The 17,850-nt window shown below is 43.1% G+C and overlaps 1 protein-coding gene across 1 annotated transcript; it reads left to right on the forward strand.

Moving 5' to 3' along the window:
* The first annotated feature begins 2,443 nt into the window (after positions 1-2,443).
* Positions 2,444-16,129, forward strand: LOC138357219 (protein masquerade-like). Its single transcript, XM_069313878.1, has 5 exons — positions 2,444-2,559; positions 3,632-4,059; positions 6,124-6,392; positions 10,229-10,364; positions 11,833-16,129. The coding sequence occupies exons 1-5, from the start codon at positions 2,444-2,446 to the stop codon at positions 11,847-11,849; spliced, it is 966 nt and encodes a 321-aa protein (XP_069169979.1). The 3' UTR covers positions 11,850-16,129.
* The last annotated feature ends 1,721 nt before the right edge of the window (positions 16,130-17,850 follow it).

Consider the following 17,850-nt stretch of genomic DNA (forward strand, 5'->3'; position numbering starts at 1 on the left):
TAGTAAATCGATCCTGAGTTTTAGTCATTCTTGCTAGAAATTCGACTCTGCAAGTAAGTCAACCTCCAAATGAGTCGACCAAGTAAGTCGACCATACTAGTAAACCGACCCTTGCAAGTAGGTCTACCGTACAAGTAACTCGACATTACAAATAAATCGACCCAGCTAGGTAGTCAATAAAGCAGGTCAGTCCTACTAGTATGTCGATTGAGTTGGTAAGTTGGTCTTACAATTATCTTACCGTCTTCGTAATGTTCATGGGGAAAATCAGACTTAACTGAGAATACTGACATCATATAAACCTTAGCTGCATTTCTTTGTGTACCACTACTGAACTAGACTTCAAACTTGACCTATTACACTGTATTTAGAGGACTATAAAATATACATATATTGCACTTTAAAACTGATTGACCTCAAGTTAAACAGTTCAATGAGCAACACTGTGTCCAAGTCAGGTCACACCCTAGTCGCAGTCTGGCAACGTCTAATCGTAGTCAGGTATTGCAGTGTTCCATTCATCGGTGTTCCAGTTAGAAACAACTCTGAAATAAATCTTTTAAGCGTTTGAGTGAGTCAGGGAACCTACATCTGTCACCTTCGCGCCCCGGGTTCAACACCTGTTGAGTATCAGTTGATTCTGGTGTTTAAGCACGCTCTGTATATTGCAAGAAAATGTCTCAACGAAGACAGTTACCCAATTGGTGAAGGTGCTGTACCATATACTGTCCAGGAGATATATCTATGATAGCTTCTGAAGACTCGAACATCTAAGGTGTTATGGAAGACGTAGTGGACCATTAGTTATTTCCAGACGACTATGGAATGACAATTTCCGGAAGATACAGTGTCAGGAAGTTATTTCCAAAAGATGTAGTGGAACAGTAGTTACTTCCAGATGATGTAGTGAAATTGTAGTTATTTCCAGAAAAGACAGTGAAATGAAAGTTGTTTCCAGAATATGTCATTGAATGGTGGATATTTCGAGAGAGTGCATTGGAATGGTACTTATTTCCAAACGCCACAGTGGTAATTATTTCTAGGCACCTCAGTGGAATGAAAGTAATTTCCGACGCCACAGTGGATGGTAGTTATGAGAGAGCGTTGTGATCTGGGATCAGCAACAGACACTCAGTAGGTGTTAACAACGCTGTAGTGAACCACAAGTTTTCTTACTCTTATAGAGTCATAGTAGCTTACATATTCTCTTTATATATAATTACATTGCCTGAAGGTTACTGGAAAACTTACGTCGTATCTCGGGTATTTGCTTTCCAGAAGATGTCAACTGCTTAAGTAACACAACACCTAAAACTACCACTACACCCAGAACGACCACTACACCCAGAACGACTACTACACCCATAACTACTCGACCTACCACAACCACCAGCACAACTCCACCTACCACAACGCTATCGACTACGACGACCACATCGGACCCCTTTAGCTTGACCTGTAAGTTTAAAGACGACGACAGCTGCGCGGTCTACGACCCGTGCTTCCCTGACACGGAGCCCCGGATACTCTGCCGTGGCTGTTACGTCGGCAGGGTGCAGGTGTTCATCGAGGCGGCGGTCGTCTGCAAAAGGAACGACCACCTTATCGAGAAGAATACAAACAAATGCTTCCTCGATCCTGCTAGTAAGTCCACCCTAACAGTAAGTCCACCCACACTGAAAGTCAACCCTGCTAGTCACTCTACTCTGTTAATAAGTTAGTCTTGACACTATATCCATACTGCTAGTAAGTTACCCTGACAGTAAGTGCACCTTGCTAGTAATTCGACTCTACTAGTAAGTTGCTCCTGATAGTAAGTCGACACTGTTAGTAAGTCAACTCTGCTAGTTAGTCCATCCTACTGGTAAGTCTACCCTGCTAGTAAGTACACCTGAGAGTCAACTCTACTAGAAAATTATCCCTTATATTAAGTCTATCTAATAGCAATTACACCCTGCTAGCAACAACTTATTTGCTCGCTAGTACGTCCACCCTATTATTAAGTTAAAGATAATATTAAGTTTATCCAACATGAAAGTTATTCTTGCTAGTAAGTCCAACGAGCTACTAACTTAACCCTGATATTAGGTTCACCCTGGTAGTAAGTTACCCCTCATATTATATCCACCCTGCTTGTATTTCGGCTCTGAGATACAACCATAATTATGCTAGTATGTAGATCATGCTAGTAAATCCGCCATTATAGTAAGTGGACCCTTCAAATAAGTTGACCATGCTAGTTGTTAGTCTTGAGAGTAAACCAGTCCTGGTAATTGGTGGAACCTGCTAGTAAGCTGATACTGCTAACACGTCGACCCTGATAGTAAGCTAACCCCTACTAGCAAGTTGACCGTCTTCGTACGGTCATCGTGCTAGTAAATCGATCCTGAGTTTTAGTCATTCTTGCTAGTAATTCGACTCTGCAAGTAAGTCAACCTTGCAAATGAGTCGACCCTGCAAGTACGTTCATCTTGCTAGTAAATCGTCTCAGCTAATGAGTCGACCAAGTAAGTCAACCATACTAGTAAACCGACCCTTGCAAGTAGGTCTACCGTACAAGTAACTCGACATTACAAATAAATCGACCCAGCTAGGTAGTCAATAAAGCAGGTCAGACCTACTAGTATGTCGATTGAGTTAGTAAGTTGGTCTTACAATTATCTTACCGTCTTCGCAATGTTCATGGGTGAAATCAGACTTGACGGAGAATACTGACAGCATATAATCCTTAGCTACATTTCTTTGTGTACCACTACTGAACTAGACTTCAAACTTGACCTATTACACTGTATTTAGAGGACTATAAAATATACACATATTGCACTTTAAAACTGATTGACCTCAAGTTAAACAGTTCAACGAGCAACACTGTGTCCAAGTCAGGTCACACCCTAGTCGCAGTCTGGCAACGTCTAATCGTAGTCAGGTACTGCAGTGTCCCATTCATCGGTGTTCCAGTTAGAAACAACTCTGAAATAAATCTTTTACGCGTTTGAGTGAGTCAGGGAACCTACATCTGTCACCTTCGCGCCCCGGGTTCAACACCTGTTGAGTATCAGTTAATTCTGGTGTTTAAGCACGCTCTGTATATTGCAAGAAAATGTCTCAACGAAGACAGTTACCCAATTGATGAAGGTGCTGTATCATATACTGTCCAGGAGATATCTCTACGATAACCTCTAAAGACTTGAAGACCTAAGGTGTTATCGAAGACGTAGTGGAGCATTAGTTATTTCCAGACGACACAGTGAAATTGCAATTTCCTGAAAATACAGTGTCAGGAAGTTATTTCCAAAATATGTTGTGGAACAGTAGTTACTTCCAGATGATGCAGTGAAATTATAGTTAATTCCAGAATATGTCATTGAATGGTGGTTATTTCGAGAGAGTGCATTGGAATGGTACTTATTTCCATGCGCCGCAGTGGTAGTTATTTCTAGGCACCGCAGTGGAATGACAGTAATTTCCGACGCCACAGTGGATGGTAGTTATGAGAGAGCGTTGTGATCTGGGATCAGCAACAGACACTCAGTAGGTGTTAACAACGCTGTAGTGAACCACAAGTTTTCTTACTCTTATAGAGTCATAGTAGCTTACATATTCTCTTTATATATAATTACATTGCCTGAAGGTTACTGGAAAACTTACGTCGTATCTCGGGTATTTGCTTTCCAGAAGATGCCAACTGCTTAAGTAACACAACACCTAAAACTACCACTACACCCAGCACGACCACGACACCCAGAACGACCACTACACCCAGAACGACTACTACACCCTTAACTACTCGACCTACCACAACCACCAGCACAACCCCACTTACCACAACGCTATCGACTACGACGACCACATCAGACCCCTTTAGCTTGACCTGTAAGTTTAAAGACGACGACAGCTGCGCGGTCTACGACCCGTGCTTCCCTAACACGGAGACCCGGATACTCTGCCGTGGCTGTTACGTCGGCAGGGTGCAGGTGTTCATCGAGGCAGCGGTCGTCTGCAAAAAGAACGACCACCTTATCGAGAAGAATACAAACAAATGCTTCCTCGACCCTGCTAGTAAGTCCAACCTCATTGTAAGTCCACCCTGCTAGTAAGTTACTCCTCATCGTAAGTCGACACTTGGAGTAAGTTCACTCTGCTTGTAAGTTCACCCTACTATTAAGTCAACCCTGCTAGCAGTTCCACCTGATAAGAAGTCCACTCTGCTAAAAATCTATGCCTGTTAAGTTCATCCCTACTTGCAAATTATCCTTGCTTGTAAGTCTATGCAGCTAACATGTTATCCTTGATAATAACTCCACCCTATTAATAAGCTAAATATAATATTAAGTCTAGCCTACTACAAAGTTATCCCACCAAGTAAGTCCAACCCGCTAGTAAGTGTACACTGATATTAGATCCTCCCTACTAGTTGTTACGTCTGATAATAAATCCACTCTGCTAGTATGTCGACTCTGAGAGTCAACCATTTGTGTTACTATGTTGATCCTGCTAGAAAGTCGATTCATAAAGTAAATGAACCTTACAAATAATTTTACCAAGTAAGTAAACAGACCCGGCAAGTAAGTCGACCCTGCAAGTAAGTCGACCCTGCAAGTAAGTCGACCCTGCAAGTAAGTCGATCCGGCAAGTAAGTCGACCCGGCAAGTAAGTCAACCCTGCAAGTAAGTCGACCCTGCAAGTAAGTCGATCCGGCAAGTAAGTCGACCCTGCAAGTAAGTCGACCCGGCAAGTAAGTCAACCCTGCAAGTAAGTCGACCCTGCAAGTAAGTCAATCCGGCAAGTAAGTCGACCCTGCAAGTAAGTCGACCCGGCAAGTAAGTCGGTCCGGCAAGTAAGTCGACCCTGCAAGTAAGTCGACCCTGCAAGTAAGTCGACCCTGCAAGTAAGTCGATCCGGCAAGTAAGTCGACCCTGCAAGTAAGTCGATCCGGCAAGTAAGTCGATCCGGCAAGTAAGTCGACCCTGCAAGTAAGTCGACCCTGCAAGTAAGTCGATCCGGCAAGTAAGTCGACCCGGCAAGTAAGTCGACCCGGCAAATAAGTCGGTCCGGCAAGTAAGTCGACCCTGCAAGTAAGTCAACCCGGCAAGTAAGTCGGTCCGGAAAGTAAGTCGACCCGGCAAGTAAGTCGACCCGGCAAGTAAGTCGACCCGGCAAGTAAGTCGACCCTGCAAGTAAGTCGATCCGGCAAGTAAGTCGACCCTGCAAGTAAGTCGACCCTGTAAGTAAGTCGACCCTGCAAGTAAGATGACCCTGTAAGTAAGTTGACCCTGCAAGTAAGTCGACCCTGCAAGTAAGTCGACCCTGTAAGTAAGTCGACCCTGCAAGTAAGTCTACCCGGCAAGTAAGTCGACCCTGCAAGTAAGTCGACCCTGCAAGTAAGTCGACCCGGCAAGTAAGTCGACCCTGCAAGTAAGTCGACCCTGCAAGTAAGTCGATCCGGCAAGTAAGTCGACCCGGCAAGTAAGTCAACCCTGTAAGTAAGTCGGTCCGGCAAGTAAGTCGACCCTGTAAGTAAGTCGACCCGGCAAGTAAGTCGACCCTGCAAGTAAGTCGACCCTGTAAGTAAGTCGACCCTGCAAGTAAGTCGACCCTGTAAGTAAGTTGACCTTGCAAGTAAGTCGACCCTGCAAGTAAGTCGACCCTGTAAGTAAGTCGACCCTGCAAGTAAGTCGACCCTGCAAGTAAGTCGACCCTGCAAGTAAGTCGACCCTGCAAGTAAGTCGACCCTGTAAGTAAGTTGACCCTGCAAGTAAGTCGACCCTGCAAGTAAGTCGACCCTGCAAGTAAGTCGACCCTGCAAGTAAGTCTACCCGGCAAGTAAGTCAACCCTGTAAGTAAGTCGACTCGGCAAGTAAGTCGACTCTGTAAGTAAGTCGACCCTGTAAGTAAGTCGACCCTGCAAGTAAGTCGACCCGGCAAGTAAGTCTGCAAGTAAATCCACTGAATGATAGTTGTTTCCAAACACCACAGTAGAATGGTGGTTTCGAGAAAGCGTAGTGTTTTGAGACCAGCAACAGACACTCATTACCTGCTAACAGTACTGTAGTGAAGCTCCTAATTATTTGACATACCGTTTTTAGAAAATATACGCCTTACCTCGGGTTTTTGCTTTTTCAGAAGATGCCAAGTGCTTAACAACCACCACACCTAAAACTACCACTACTCCTAGACCTACCACAACGTCCAAAACTACCACCACACCCAGAACTACCACCACTACAACCACCACCACCACAACCACCACTACGCCAGCTTCCCTGTCAGTGGGGCTGTCAGAACAGATAAGCATCCCCTGCGCGGACAATGACCTCCGCCACATCGCTCCTCAGGTCCAAGACCTGAAGTGCAGCCTCTATTTCTTCTGCGCCCCTGACGGCACCTTCAGGGTAAGATAACCCACGTGTGGTGAGGGGATAGGGCCATATATGTGGGTACTGGGGTGTTCCCTATGTGTGGGTATCGGGGTGTTCCCTATGTGTTGGTACTGGGGTGTTCCTATGTGTTGGTACTGGGGTGTTCCTTATGTGTGGGTACTGGGGTGTTCCTTATGTGTGGGTAGTTCGGTGTTCCTTATGTGTGGGTAGTGGGGTGTTCCTTATGTGTGGGTACTGGGGTGTTCCTTATGTGTGGGTAGTGGGGTGTTCCTTATGTGTGGGTACTGGGGTGTTCCTTATGTGTGGGTAGTGGGGTGTTCCTTATGTGTGGGTAGTGGGGTGTTCCTTATGTGTGGATACTGGGGTGTTCCTTATGTGTGGGTACTGGGGTGCTCCCTATGTGTGGGTACTGGGGTGTTCCTTATGTGTGGATAGTAGGGTATTTCTTATGTGTGGGTAGTGAGGTGTTCCCTATGTGTGGGTAGTGAGGTGTTCCCTATGTGTGGGTACTGGGGTGTTCCCTATGTGTGGGTAGTGAGAAGTTATCATGGATAGCTTTTCAGCAAAGACAATAAAGAGTTGCAGGTGAATAACAATATTTAAAAAAATTGGAATATAGCGTGAATTATGACATGCTCCTTGTTGATATATGTGGGTTTTGCACACACATAAATGCTTCACAACAATCACATATGCACATTCAAATCTATACTATAAGGTAGAGAAAATCTGTTTGTCTGTGAGTCTGTGTATCTGTGTGTCCAAAGTAGGAGACCAGACGCTTGGGGTTAGCATTACCCAAATTGGCAGAGGGAATGGTCTGAGGTACAGGATGAACATAGGCTAGTCAGGGTAACAAGAATTCAAAAGGGAACAGCGTGCCAGGGTCTTGTTCAGACCCCCACAACGATGTTTGGCAGTACCCGCCAGTTGCACCTATGAAAATTATCGTAGAAAATATATCAAAACAGATTTTTATTATGAAAATATATATCATTATTGCAGAGGATGAGTCAAAATAACGAGGCTGACGATATGTTGACCAAACTATCCATTAGAAAGTGAAGAAGCGACAACGTTTCGGTCCATCCTGGATCATTATCAAGTTGTGACTTGAAAATGGTCCGGGACGGACCGAAACGTCGCCGTTCCTTCACTGTCTCAGCGCATTTTAAGCTATACTCAGATAATTCTGTCTGATAACACCGACAAAATGAACTAGAAGCCTTATTTATTTATTTATTTATTTATTTATTTATTTATTTATTTATTTATTTATTTATTTATTTATTTATTTATTTATTTATTTATTTATTTATATATATATACAAGAAGGTACATTGGGTTTGTGAGAATACATTGGATAGTACAGTATTTACATTCTTGTAAAGCCACTAGTACGCGCAGCGTTTCGGGCAGGTCCTTAATCTAGCAGATCATTTTAAGTAGGTAATTTCAATCAGAATTGATAAATGATAAAGATACATTACAAGAGAAAAATGAGATGAGAGAGATAAGTAGGCATATTAAAGCACATTGTTATATTAAAGCTCTGATTGATTACATTGACAGCTTGATTAGTAATTTAAACAAGGTTAATAGACACCATACAGCAGATTGACAGCACATATAAGACAGCAATGATCACAATGGTAAAGATGTTCAGATTGGGTACATAAAGATTGGGAGACTGGGTAGCAAAAGATACAGATAAACAAGATTTATAAACACCATACAACAGATTGGCAGCACATATAAGAAAACAGCAATGATCACAATGGTAAAGATGTACAAATTGGGAACATAAAGGTTGGGAGATTGGGTAGCAATTGATACAGTGCAATTTTAAGGCAAAAAGTGAAAACTATGAAGATGAAATTAGGAACTTTTTAGTATTGATTTTGAATGAAGTAAAAGTTGGACAGCTTTTCAATTCAGTAGGGAGTGAGTTCCATAAACTGGGTCCCTTTATTTGCATAGAGTGTTTACACAGATTAAGTTTAACTCTGGGGATATCAAAGAGATATTTATTTCTGGTTTGGTGATAATGGGTCCTATTACATCTGTCCAAGAAGAGTTTCAGACAAGGATTTGCATTTAAGAACAGGGTTTTGTAAATGTAGTTGACACAAAAGAATTTGTGGAGTGAGATTATGTTTAGCATGTTTAGGGAGTTAAACAAGGGGGCTGTGTGTTGTCTGAAAGCAGAATTTGATATTATTCTGATAGCAGATTTTTGCTGGGTGATGATGGGCTTGAGGTGGTTTGCAGTGGTTGAACCCCATGCACAGATACCATAGTTGAGATAGGGATAGATTAGTGCATAATATAGAGAGATGAGAGCAGAGTTAGGAACATAATATCTGATTTTGGAGAGTATACCAACTGTTTTAGAGACTTTCTTAGTTATGTGTTGTATGTGGGTACTGAAGTTGAGTCTCTTGTCTAGGAATATGCCAAGAAACTTTCCATCATTTTTATTGCTAATGTTTACATTGTCAATCTGAAGCTGAATTGCATTTGTAGATTTGCTTCCGAAAAGGATGTAGTAGGTCTTTTCTATGTTAAGTGTTAGTTTGTTGGTTGACATCCATAAATGGACTTTTTTTAGTTCATTATTAACAACACCATTTAGTGTATGTGGGTTGGGGTTGGAGTAGATGAGGGTAGTATCATCAGCAAACAAAATAGGTTTCAGAATGTTAGAGACATTAGGCAGATCATTAATGTATATAAGAAAAAGAAGAGGTCCCAAGATGCTGCCCTGTGGCACTCCAACAGTTATTGGTAGAATGGGAGAGATTATATTATTGATGGCTACACATTGGTGTCTATCACTAAGATAGGATTGGATATAGTCCAGTGCATGGCCTCGGATTCCATAATGATGGAGTTTACTTAAGAGGTAATCGTGATTAACAGTATCAAAAGCCTTTCTCAGGTCAATGAAGAGTCCAATTGGAAACTCATTTTTGTCATGAGCTGAGTAAATTATATCAAGGAGACTAATAATTGCATCGTTGGTACTCTTTTGAGAGCGGAATCCAAACTGACAGGGGCTAAGAATGTCGAATTTTACGAGATAGGAGTAGAGCTGTTTGTAGATAATTTTTTCAAATATTTGTGATAGTATGGGTAGGTTCGATATTGGTCTATAGTTGTTTATGTCTGACGGATTACCTCCTTTATGAACTGGCGTTACTCTTGCTTTTTTAAGGATAACAGGGAAGGTATGACACTCAAGGGATTTGTTGAACAGCAGAGCTATAGGTGGCGCAAGGGCATGGGAGACGCTCTTGTATACAATGGATGGGATTTCACTGATGTTCCCAGCTTTGGTTTTTAGTGAGTGTATGATGGACACAACATCTGACGGGCTGACTGGTGAGAGGAGAAGAGAGTTTGGATAGCTGCCTGAGAGATATGTGTTGATATGTGTCTGAGTCTGTGGGATTTTACTTGCAAGGTTAGCACCAATCGATGAAAAGAAGCTATTAAATTCATTCGCCATTTCTAAGTCAGATGACAGTGTAAGGCCATCCTTAGAGAGTGTTATCTGGTTGTGGGAGTGTTGTTTAGTTCCCAGGATGTTAGAGATGGTATTCCATGTGCTTTTCATGTTGCCTTTTGCTTCTTTGAATCTAATCTCATAATATGAAAGTTTTGCTTTTCTTATGATACTGGTAAGCACTGATGAGTACCTTTTAACTACTTCCATTGAAACTAGGCCACTCCTAAATTTCTTTATTATTTCTTTATTATTTCCTGCATGTGACTATATCTCAGAGTCATGCGACATATAGTCACGTAGTTGTTGGTGATATTATGGTGTTCTTGTGTGTGAACAGGGCCAGAAACACCTGTGTAAGGGATACTACGAGTGCCGGCGAGGTCCCGACGGCCGCTGGAGTGTCCTCCAGCAGGTGTGTCCGGGAGACCTGCTCTTCAGCGACGGCCTCGACCTCTGCAACCCTCCTCCTGCAAGTAAGTCTCCCTCTCACACACTGTATCTGTCTCCCTCTCACACACTGTATCTGTCTCCCTCTCACTCACTGTATCTGTCTCCCTCTCACACACTGTATCTGTCTCCCTCTCACTCACTGTATCTGTCTCCCTCTCACTCACTGTATCTGTCTCCCTCTCACACACTGTATCTGTCTCCCTCTCACTCACTGTATCTGTCTCCCTCTCACTCACTGTATCTGTCTCCCTCTCACACACTGTATCTGTCTCCCTCTCACTCATTGTATCTGTCTCCCTCTCACTCACTGTATCTGTCTCCCTCTCACACACTGTATCTGTCTCCCTCTCACACACTGTATCTGTCTCTGTCTCCCTCTCACTCACTGTATCTGTCTCCCTCTCACACACTGTATCTGTCTCCCTCTCACACATTGTATCTGTCTCCCTCTCACTCACTGTATCTGTCTCCCTCTCACTCACTGTATCTGTCTCCCTCTCACTCACTGTATCTGTCTCCCTCTCACACACTGTATCTGTCTCCCTCTCACTCACTGTATCTGTCTCCCTCTTACTCACTGTATCTGTCTCCCTCTCACACACTGTATCTGTCTCCCTCTCACTCACTGTATCTGTCTCCCTCTCACACACTGTATCTGTCTCCCTCTCACACACTGTATCTGTCTCCCTCTCACACATTGTATCTGTCTCCCTCTCACACACTGTATCTTTCTCCCTCTCACACACTGTATCTGTCTCCCTCTCACACACTGTATCTGTCTCCCTCTCACACACTGTATCTGTCTCCCTCTCACACACTGTATCTGTCTCTGTCTCCCTCACACACACTGTCTCTGTCTCTGTCTTCCTCTCACACTCTGTCTCTGTCTTCCTCTCACACACTGTATCTGTCTCCCTCTCACACACTGTATCTGTCTCTGTCTTCCTCTCACACACTGTATCTGTCTCCCTCTCACACACTGTATCTGTCCCTGTCTTCCTCTCACACACTGTATCTGTCTCCCTCTCACACACTGCATCTGTCTCCCTCTCACGCACTGCATCTGTCTCCCTCTCACTCACTGTATCTGTCTCCCTCTCACACACTGTATCTGTCTCCCTCTCACACACTGTATCTGTCTCCCTCTCACACACTGTATCTGTCTCCCTCTCACACACTGTATCTGTCTCCCTCTCACTCACTGTCTGTCTCCCTCACACACTGTATCTGTCTCCCTCTCACTCACTGTCTCTGTCTCCCTCACACACTGTATCTGTGTCTGTCTGTCTGTCTCTCTCTCTTCCCTCACTCAGCTTCTGTTCAATTCTCTATTTATTTCCCTTTCTTCTCCTTACATTTTCTGAGCCTAATAAAGAAATCTCATTAAAACCTCCCAATATCAACAAAATTGCATATTTTCCTATAAAATATATAAAACCTATTTTCTTGAGCACCAAGCCCGTGGTCTCACCCACACAGTTTTACTTTCAGAAGCGGAGCAGTGTTAGCGAGGGCTCCAGAAGACACACACGGGGACCACAGTGAACTTCAGTTCGTAAGGCGATAACTGGACTGCTTCAGCAACTTCCTTGGCTAGTGTAGGACCACGGCGTCCTTCCGTAAGACCATGGTCTTCAAGGGTACTGTAAGACCATGGTCTCCAAGGGTACTGTAAGACCATGGTCTCCAAGGGTACTGTAAGACCATGGTCTCCGAGGGTACTGTAAGACCATGGTCTCCAAGGGTACTGTAAGACCATGGTCTCCAAGGGTACTGTAAGACCATGGTCTCCAAGGGTACTGTAAGACCATGGTCTCCGAGGGTACTGTAAGACCATGGTCTCCAAGGGTACTGTAAGACCATGGTCTCCAAGGGTACTGTAAGACCATGGTCTCCAAGGGTACTGTAAGACCATGGTCTCCAAGGGTACCGTAAGACCATAGTCTTTCAGGCCTCCATAAGACCATGGTGTCCAAAGGTACCGTAAGACCGTAGTCTTCCAGGCTTATGTAAGACCATAGTCTTCTAGGCTTCCGTAAGACCATGGTCTTCCAGGCTTCTGTAAGACCATGGTCTTCCAGGCTTCTGTAAGACTATGGTCTCCAAGGGTACCGTAAGACCATGGTCTCTCAGGGTGGGATCTTCCCTGATAATTCTGAGGGTTTTATCTTCACATCTTCTCGGACCAGCGTCATCCCGCTATATGTGGGTCTGGCCAGAAACCATTTCCTCCAAGACCTTCATCATTCCGTCCAGCCTCGGACCACTTTCTCAAGGACCAACACCCTCATCCCAAGATTCAGTCCCATGGAGATCAAGGAAGTGGAAGTAAATCAAAGTACACGTGTCAAAATTTTACCCCGCGAACTCAAGAGTCAATAGTGCAATAGGTGTTGTTTGCAATAAGTGGAATTAGATGGTTAAAGTGGAGATAAAGTGTATACCAAGTTTAAGACGACAACTTCACAACTCCAGAGCTGACAAAATACTTTCCTTATATCTATGGTTTCTTTCTTATTGTTGTCTATTTATAGCAATTGTTACTATTGCTGTTGTTAGTTGTAATTACCGTTGTTACTGGGGTGTTGTTAGTGCTGTTATTTCAGCCTGTTTCCCTGTTGTGTTGTTTAATTTATTCGTTATTTATATATTGTTATGTTTTGTGTGATTGTGAGACTTGTTATTGCCTCTAGGTGTTGTTCTACGGTTGTTAGATAATTGTGCACACACGATGGTACTACGCTCGTGGTGTCCCGTCTTCCCAGCACTCTTTGTCATATAACGCTTTGAAACTACTGACGGTTTTGGCCTCCACCACCTTCTCACCTAACTTGTTCCAACCGTCTACCACTCTGTTTGCGAAAGAAACCTTTATAAACAAAAAATTGGCACCTTTGTTTCCTTAGCTCGAATCTATAACCCTTTCAAATTTGAAAATTCAAAAATTCAAATGTTTATTCAGATAAAGTACATACATACAAGGTGTAATACAAATATTGGTGAATTTATAGATAGAGCTAGTACATACAATGCCTAAAGCCACTATTACGCAAAGTGTTTCGGGCAGGAAAAACACTAAAGGCTAAAACTTAAATAAATAAATAAATAAATGTTTATTCAGGTAAGGTACATATATACAAGAGATTTTACAAAAATTGATCGATTTATAGATAGAGCTAGTACATACAATGCCTAAACCCACTATTACGCAAAGCGTTTCGGGCAGACTTAATACTTTGTTCTTAAAGGTGCTGGTTTCAGGAATTCCTCTTTGTCAATTTGGTCCATTCCTGTTATTATTTTGTAAGTGGTGATCATATCACCTCTTTTTCTTCCATCTTCTAGCTTTGGTATCTTTAGCGCCTCTAGCCTCGTGTTTTCCAGCTCTGGAAGCCATTTATAAAATACATTAGCAATTTTTCCAGTTTATCGATGTGCTTCTAGAGATATGGGCACCATACAGCTGCTGCATATCCCAATCTTGATCTCAGAAATCATGAACAGTTTCTTTAGTATTTCACCATTTATGAAATTAAATGCGATTCTGAAGTTGGAAAGCGTAGCATAGGCTCCTCTTACAATGTTGTGTGTTCTTAAGTCTCCTGTCCAGAACCACCTCTACATCTATTTCTTTATTAGTTCTTTAATTCATTTCCACATAATCTGTAGGCTGAGTGGTCTATTTTCTCCTATTTCACATTCCATAACATGGCATTTATTTACATTGAATTCAATTTGCCATACGATGTGCCAAGCACTTATCTTATCTAGATCAATTTAAGGGCATTACAATCGTCTGCGTCTCCTATCTTCCTCAGAATCTTAGCATCATCAGCAAACATGTTCATATAATTCTGTATTATTTCTGGTAGATCGTTTATGTAGACGATGAACATTACTGGTGCAAGAACTGAACCCTGTGGTACTCCACTAGTGACACTCCTCCAGTCAGATACATTGTCTCTGATTACTGCCCTTATATGTCTGTTAGAAAGTTTTTCATGCATATCAGAAGTCTCCCTGTCACTCCTCCAGCATGTTCCAGTTTGAAGAACAATCTATTGTGTGGGATTCTGTCAAAAGCCTTTTTTTAGGCCCAGATAATCGCAGTCAACCCAACCATCTCTTTCCTGTAGAATCTCTGTGGCTCATAGAAATCACAGAGACTATCACAGTTTCTATCACAGAAAATGTGGCTATCATATGATTATGATAGCACATTGGATCTTCCTGATGTTGATAACCCTACTCTTTGTTATTTTATAATTTCTCTTCGGCTATTTCTTCCCATTTATGTGTGTGTGTGTGCGTGAGTCTGAGTGTGTGTTTTTAGTGAGTGTGTCCGTGTGTATAAGTGTGTGTGTGTGTATGAGTGTGCATGAACTCATCTAACTGAGCTTGAAGCTGTTGAGCTTCGGCTCTTTGGTCCCGCCTCTCAACTGTCAATCAACTGGTGTACAGGTTCCTGAGCCTATTGGGCTCTATCATATCTACACTTGAAACTGTGTATGGAGTCAGCCTCCACCACATTACTGCCTAATGCATTCCATTTGTCAACCACTCTGACACTAAAAAAATTCTTTCTAATATCTCTGTGGCTCATTTGGGCACTCAGTTTCCACCTGTGTCCCCTTGTGCGTGTGCCCCTTGTTTTAAATAGCCTGTCTTTATCTACCCTATCAATTCCGTTGAGAATCTTGAATGTGGTGATCATGTCCCCCTAACTCTTCTGTCTTCCAACGAAGTGAAGTTTAATTCCCGTAGTCTCTCCTCGTAGCTCATACCTCTCAGCTCGGGTATTAGTCTGGTGGCTAACCTTTGAACCTTTTCCAGTTTAGTCTTATGCTTGACTAGATATGGACTCCATGCTGGAGCCGCATACTCCAGGATTGGTCTGACATATGTGGTATATAATGTTCTGAAAGATTCCTTACATTCCTTGTGTGTGTGTGTGTGTGTGTGTGTGTTGTATAGGGTTTGTACATAGGTACAATGTAATTACGTGCACATACGAGTGTGGGTTTGCATGTATGTGATCATGTGGTTGCATTGGCTATAACCGTTCACTGTTCACAATATACAAACACACGCCCGACGCCATGTTTGTTCTCCTCTGGGACAAGTTCATTTCTTCCTACTGTCAACCCGTCTCAGGCTGGTCAACCCGTCTCAGGCTGGTCAACCCGTCTCACGCTGGTCAACCCGTCTCAGGCTGGTCAACCCGTCTCAGGCTGGTCAACCCGTCTCAGGCTGGTCAACCCGTCTCACGCTAAATGTAATGTCCGTCCCTACCTTAAAAGGGAAACCCTTCAACCGTAGGCTATAGCTATCGTTAACTTATTCGCGAAAATATTTTAATATTTTATCCATTTTTGGCCGGCACAATATTTTAAGTCTATGGACAGTTGTCTGTTTGTGTTTTTGTCAAGACTGCAGCGTTACCAGCTATGTTGCGGGGTCTTTGTGTTGCAGTCTTAGGGTTCTTTCATTGCAACAATCCTCTCAATATCCGTGCAACAAGTCTTGTATAAGCTTCATTTTTCTTCCTCAAAACTTTCCAACAATCATCTCCAAACTCCATTTCAAAGAAGTATTAATTTCCATCAAACTCAATAAAAATAAATAAAACAAAACTGTATTTGTTTGGTATGAACAAAGATTCCTAGATGGGAGCTGGGTACCTTGGTGGTCCCCAGATGGGAGCTGGGTACCTTGGAGGTCCCCCAGATGGAAGCTGGCTACCTTGGAGGTCCCCAGATGGGTCCTGGGTACCTTGGAGGTCCCCCAGATGGAAGCTGGGTACCTTAGAGGTCCCCAGATGGAAGCTGGGTACCTTGGAGGTCCCCAGATGGAAGCTGGGTACCTTGGAGGTCCCCAGATGGAAGCTGGATACCTTGGAAGTCCCCAGATGGAAGCTGGGTACCTTGGAGGTCCCCAGATGGAAGCTGGGTACCTTGGAAGTCCCCAGATGGAAGCTGGGTACCTTGGAAGTCCCCAGATGGAAGCTGGGTACCTTGGAGATCCCGAGACGGAAGCTGGGTACCTTGGAGGTCCCCAGATGGGAGCCAGATTGTATTGGAGAAAGAACACCAGGCGGCACCAGCTGGCGTTACAGCACGACTCTCAGATCTCCCAAGATGATTGTAAAAAAAAATGGTTATCTAACAAATCGACACATTTCATCAACCTGTTCTCTAACAAATTACGTCTGAATTTGGCCGTTTGCCCGTATGGCCGAAAATGAACATAACTTGAAAATAAAAAAAATTAAAATAAATTTTGGATTTATTTTCCAAAACAGTAAGTTAAGGGTCTTCTGGTAGGTTAGGAGGGCAGGAAATTCTCCTAAAGTTTCAAAACGTCATGAAAACCGTTAATTGAAAGTTTCCTCTCCTAACCTAACCGAGTAAGCCAGACGACTCAAACAGAAAACGGGACAGTACGTCACTTTCGAGAGCCGATATTTCATTTCAAATCACGTCCATTTTTGGCCATAGATCGCATACGAGCGAAACGCGACGTTATTTTTAAGAGCACTACATGCCATTACTTTCGGTTTTCTTTCAATAGTATTTATATGACATCCAAATATATAATCCAACGTGGAAAAATGTTTTGTACCCCTTAAGTGAGACAATGTTTCCTGTATTCTAGGTATTGGTTATGACTCCTGAAATAACATGTGATAGGCTATTACAGCTCGCCAGTTAGTGGCGCGGAATTTGCTACGATAGGCGCTACTGTGGCAAGTTCACTATAACATACATCATTTATTTATTTATTTATTTATTTATTTATTTATATAAAAGAAGGTACATTGGGATTGTGAGGATACATAGCATAGTAATAACATTCTTGTAAAGCCACTAGTACGCGCAGCGTTTCGGGCAGATATAATCATGTAATAAATAAATTTATCATGTAATAAATAAATTTATCATGTAATAAATATATTTTAATGATGATTTATCTGTGGGAAAAAATTTTGTTCTTTGTAATTTCAAATTACTACAGGGGCGCAGCACTTAACATAGACGCAACTGTGGGAAATGTTACTATTAGGTTTTTAGTTTAGTTCCTTTATTATGCACCCGTACCTATTCTGTGGGCGGTAGTGGGACCCATAAGCCATTCCATGTGTGGTAGTGGACCCCAAACCTATCCTGTGGGCGGTAGTGGACCCCAAAACCTATCCTGTGGGCGGTAGTGGACCCCAAACCTATCCTATGGGCGGTAGTGGACCCCAAACCTATCCTGTAGGCGGCAGTAGACCCCAAACTCATCCTGTGGGCGGTAGTGGACCCCAAACTCATCCTGTGGGCGGTAGTGGACCCCAAACCTATCCTGTAGGCGGCAGTGGACCCCAAACTCATCCTGTGGGCGGTAGTTGACCCCAAACCTATCCAATGGGCGGTAGTGGACCCCAAAACCTATCCTGTGGGCGGCAGTGGACCCCAAACTCATCCTGTGGGCGGTAGTGGACCCCAAACTCATCCTGTGGGCGGTAGT

Source organism: Procambarus clarkii, chromosome 76 (assembly GCF_040958095.1).
Source record: "Procambarus clarkii isolate CNS0578487 chromosome 76, FALCON_Pclarkii_2.0, whole genome shotgun sequence".
In the NCBI taxonomy this organism is placed as follows: domain Eukaryota; kingdom Metazoa; phylum Arthropoda; class Malacostraca; order Decapoda; family Cambaridae; genus Procambarus; species Procambarus clarkii.

Coding starts and splice junctions, on each gene's coding strand:
- LOC138357219 (XM_069313878.1), top strand. CDS start 2,444: ATGAGTCGACCCTGCAAGTACGTTCATCTTGCTAGTAAATCGTCTCAG. Junction 4,060..6,123: donor ATGCTTCCTCGACCCTGCTA/GTAAGTCCAACC, acceptor TTGCTTTTTCAG/AAGATGCCAAGTGCTTAACA. Junction 6,393..10,228: donor CCCCTGACGGCACCTTCAGG/GTAAGATAACCC, acceptor GTGTGTGAACAG/GGCCAGAAACACCTGTGTAA.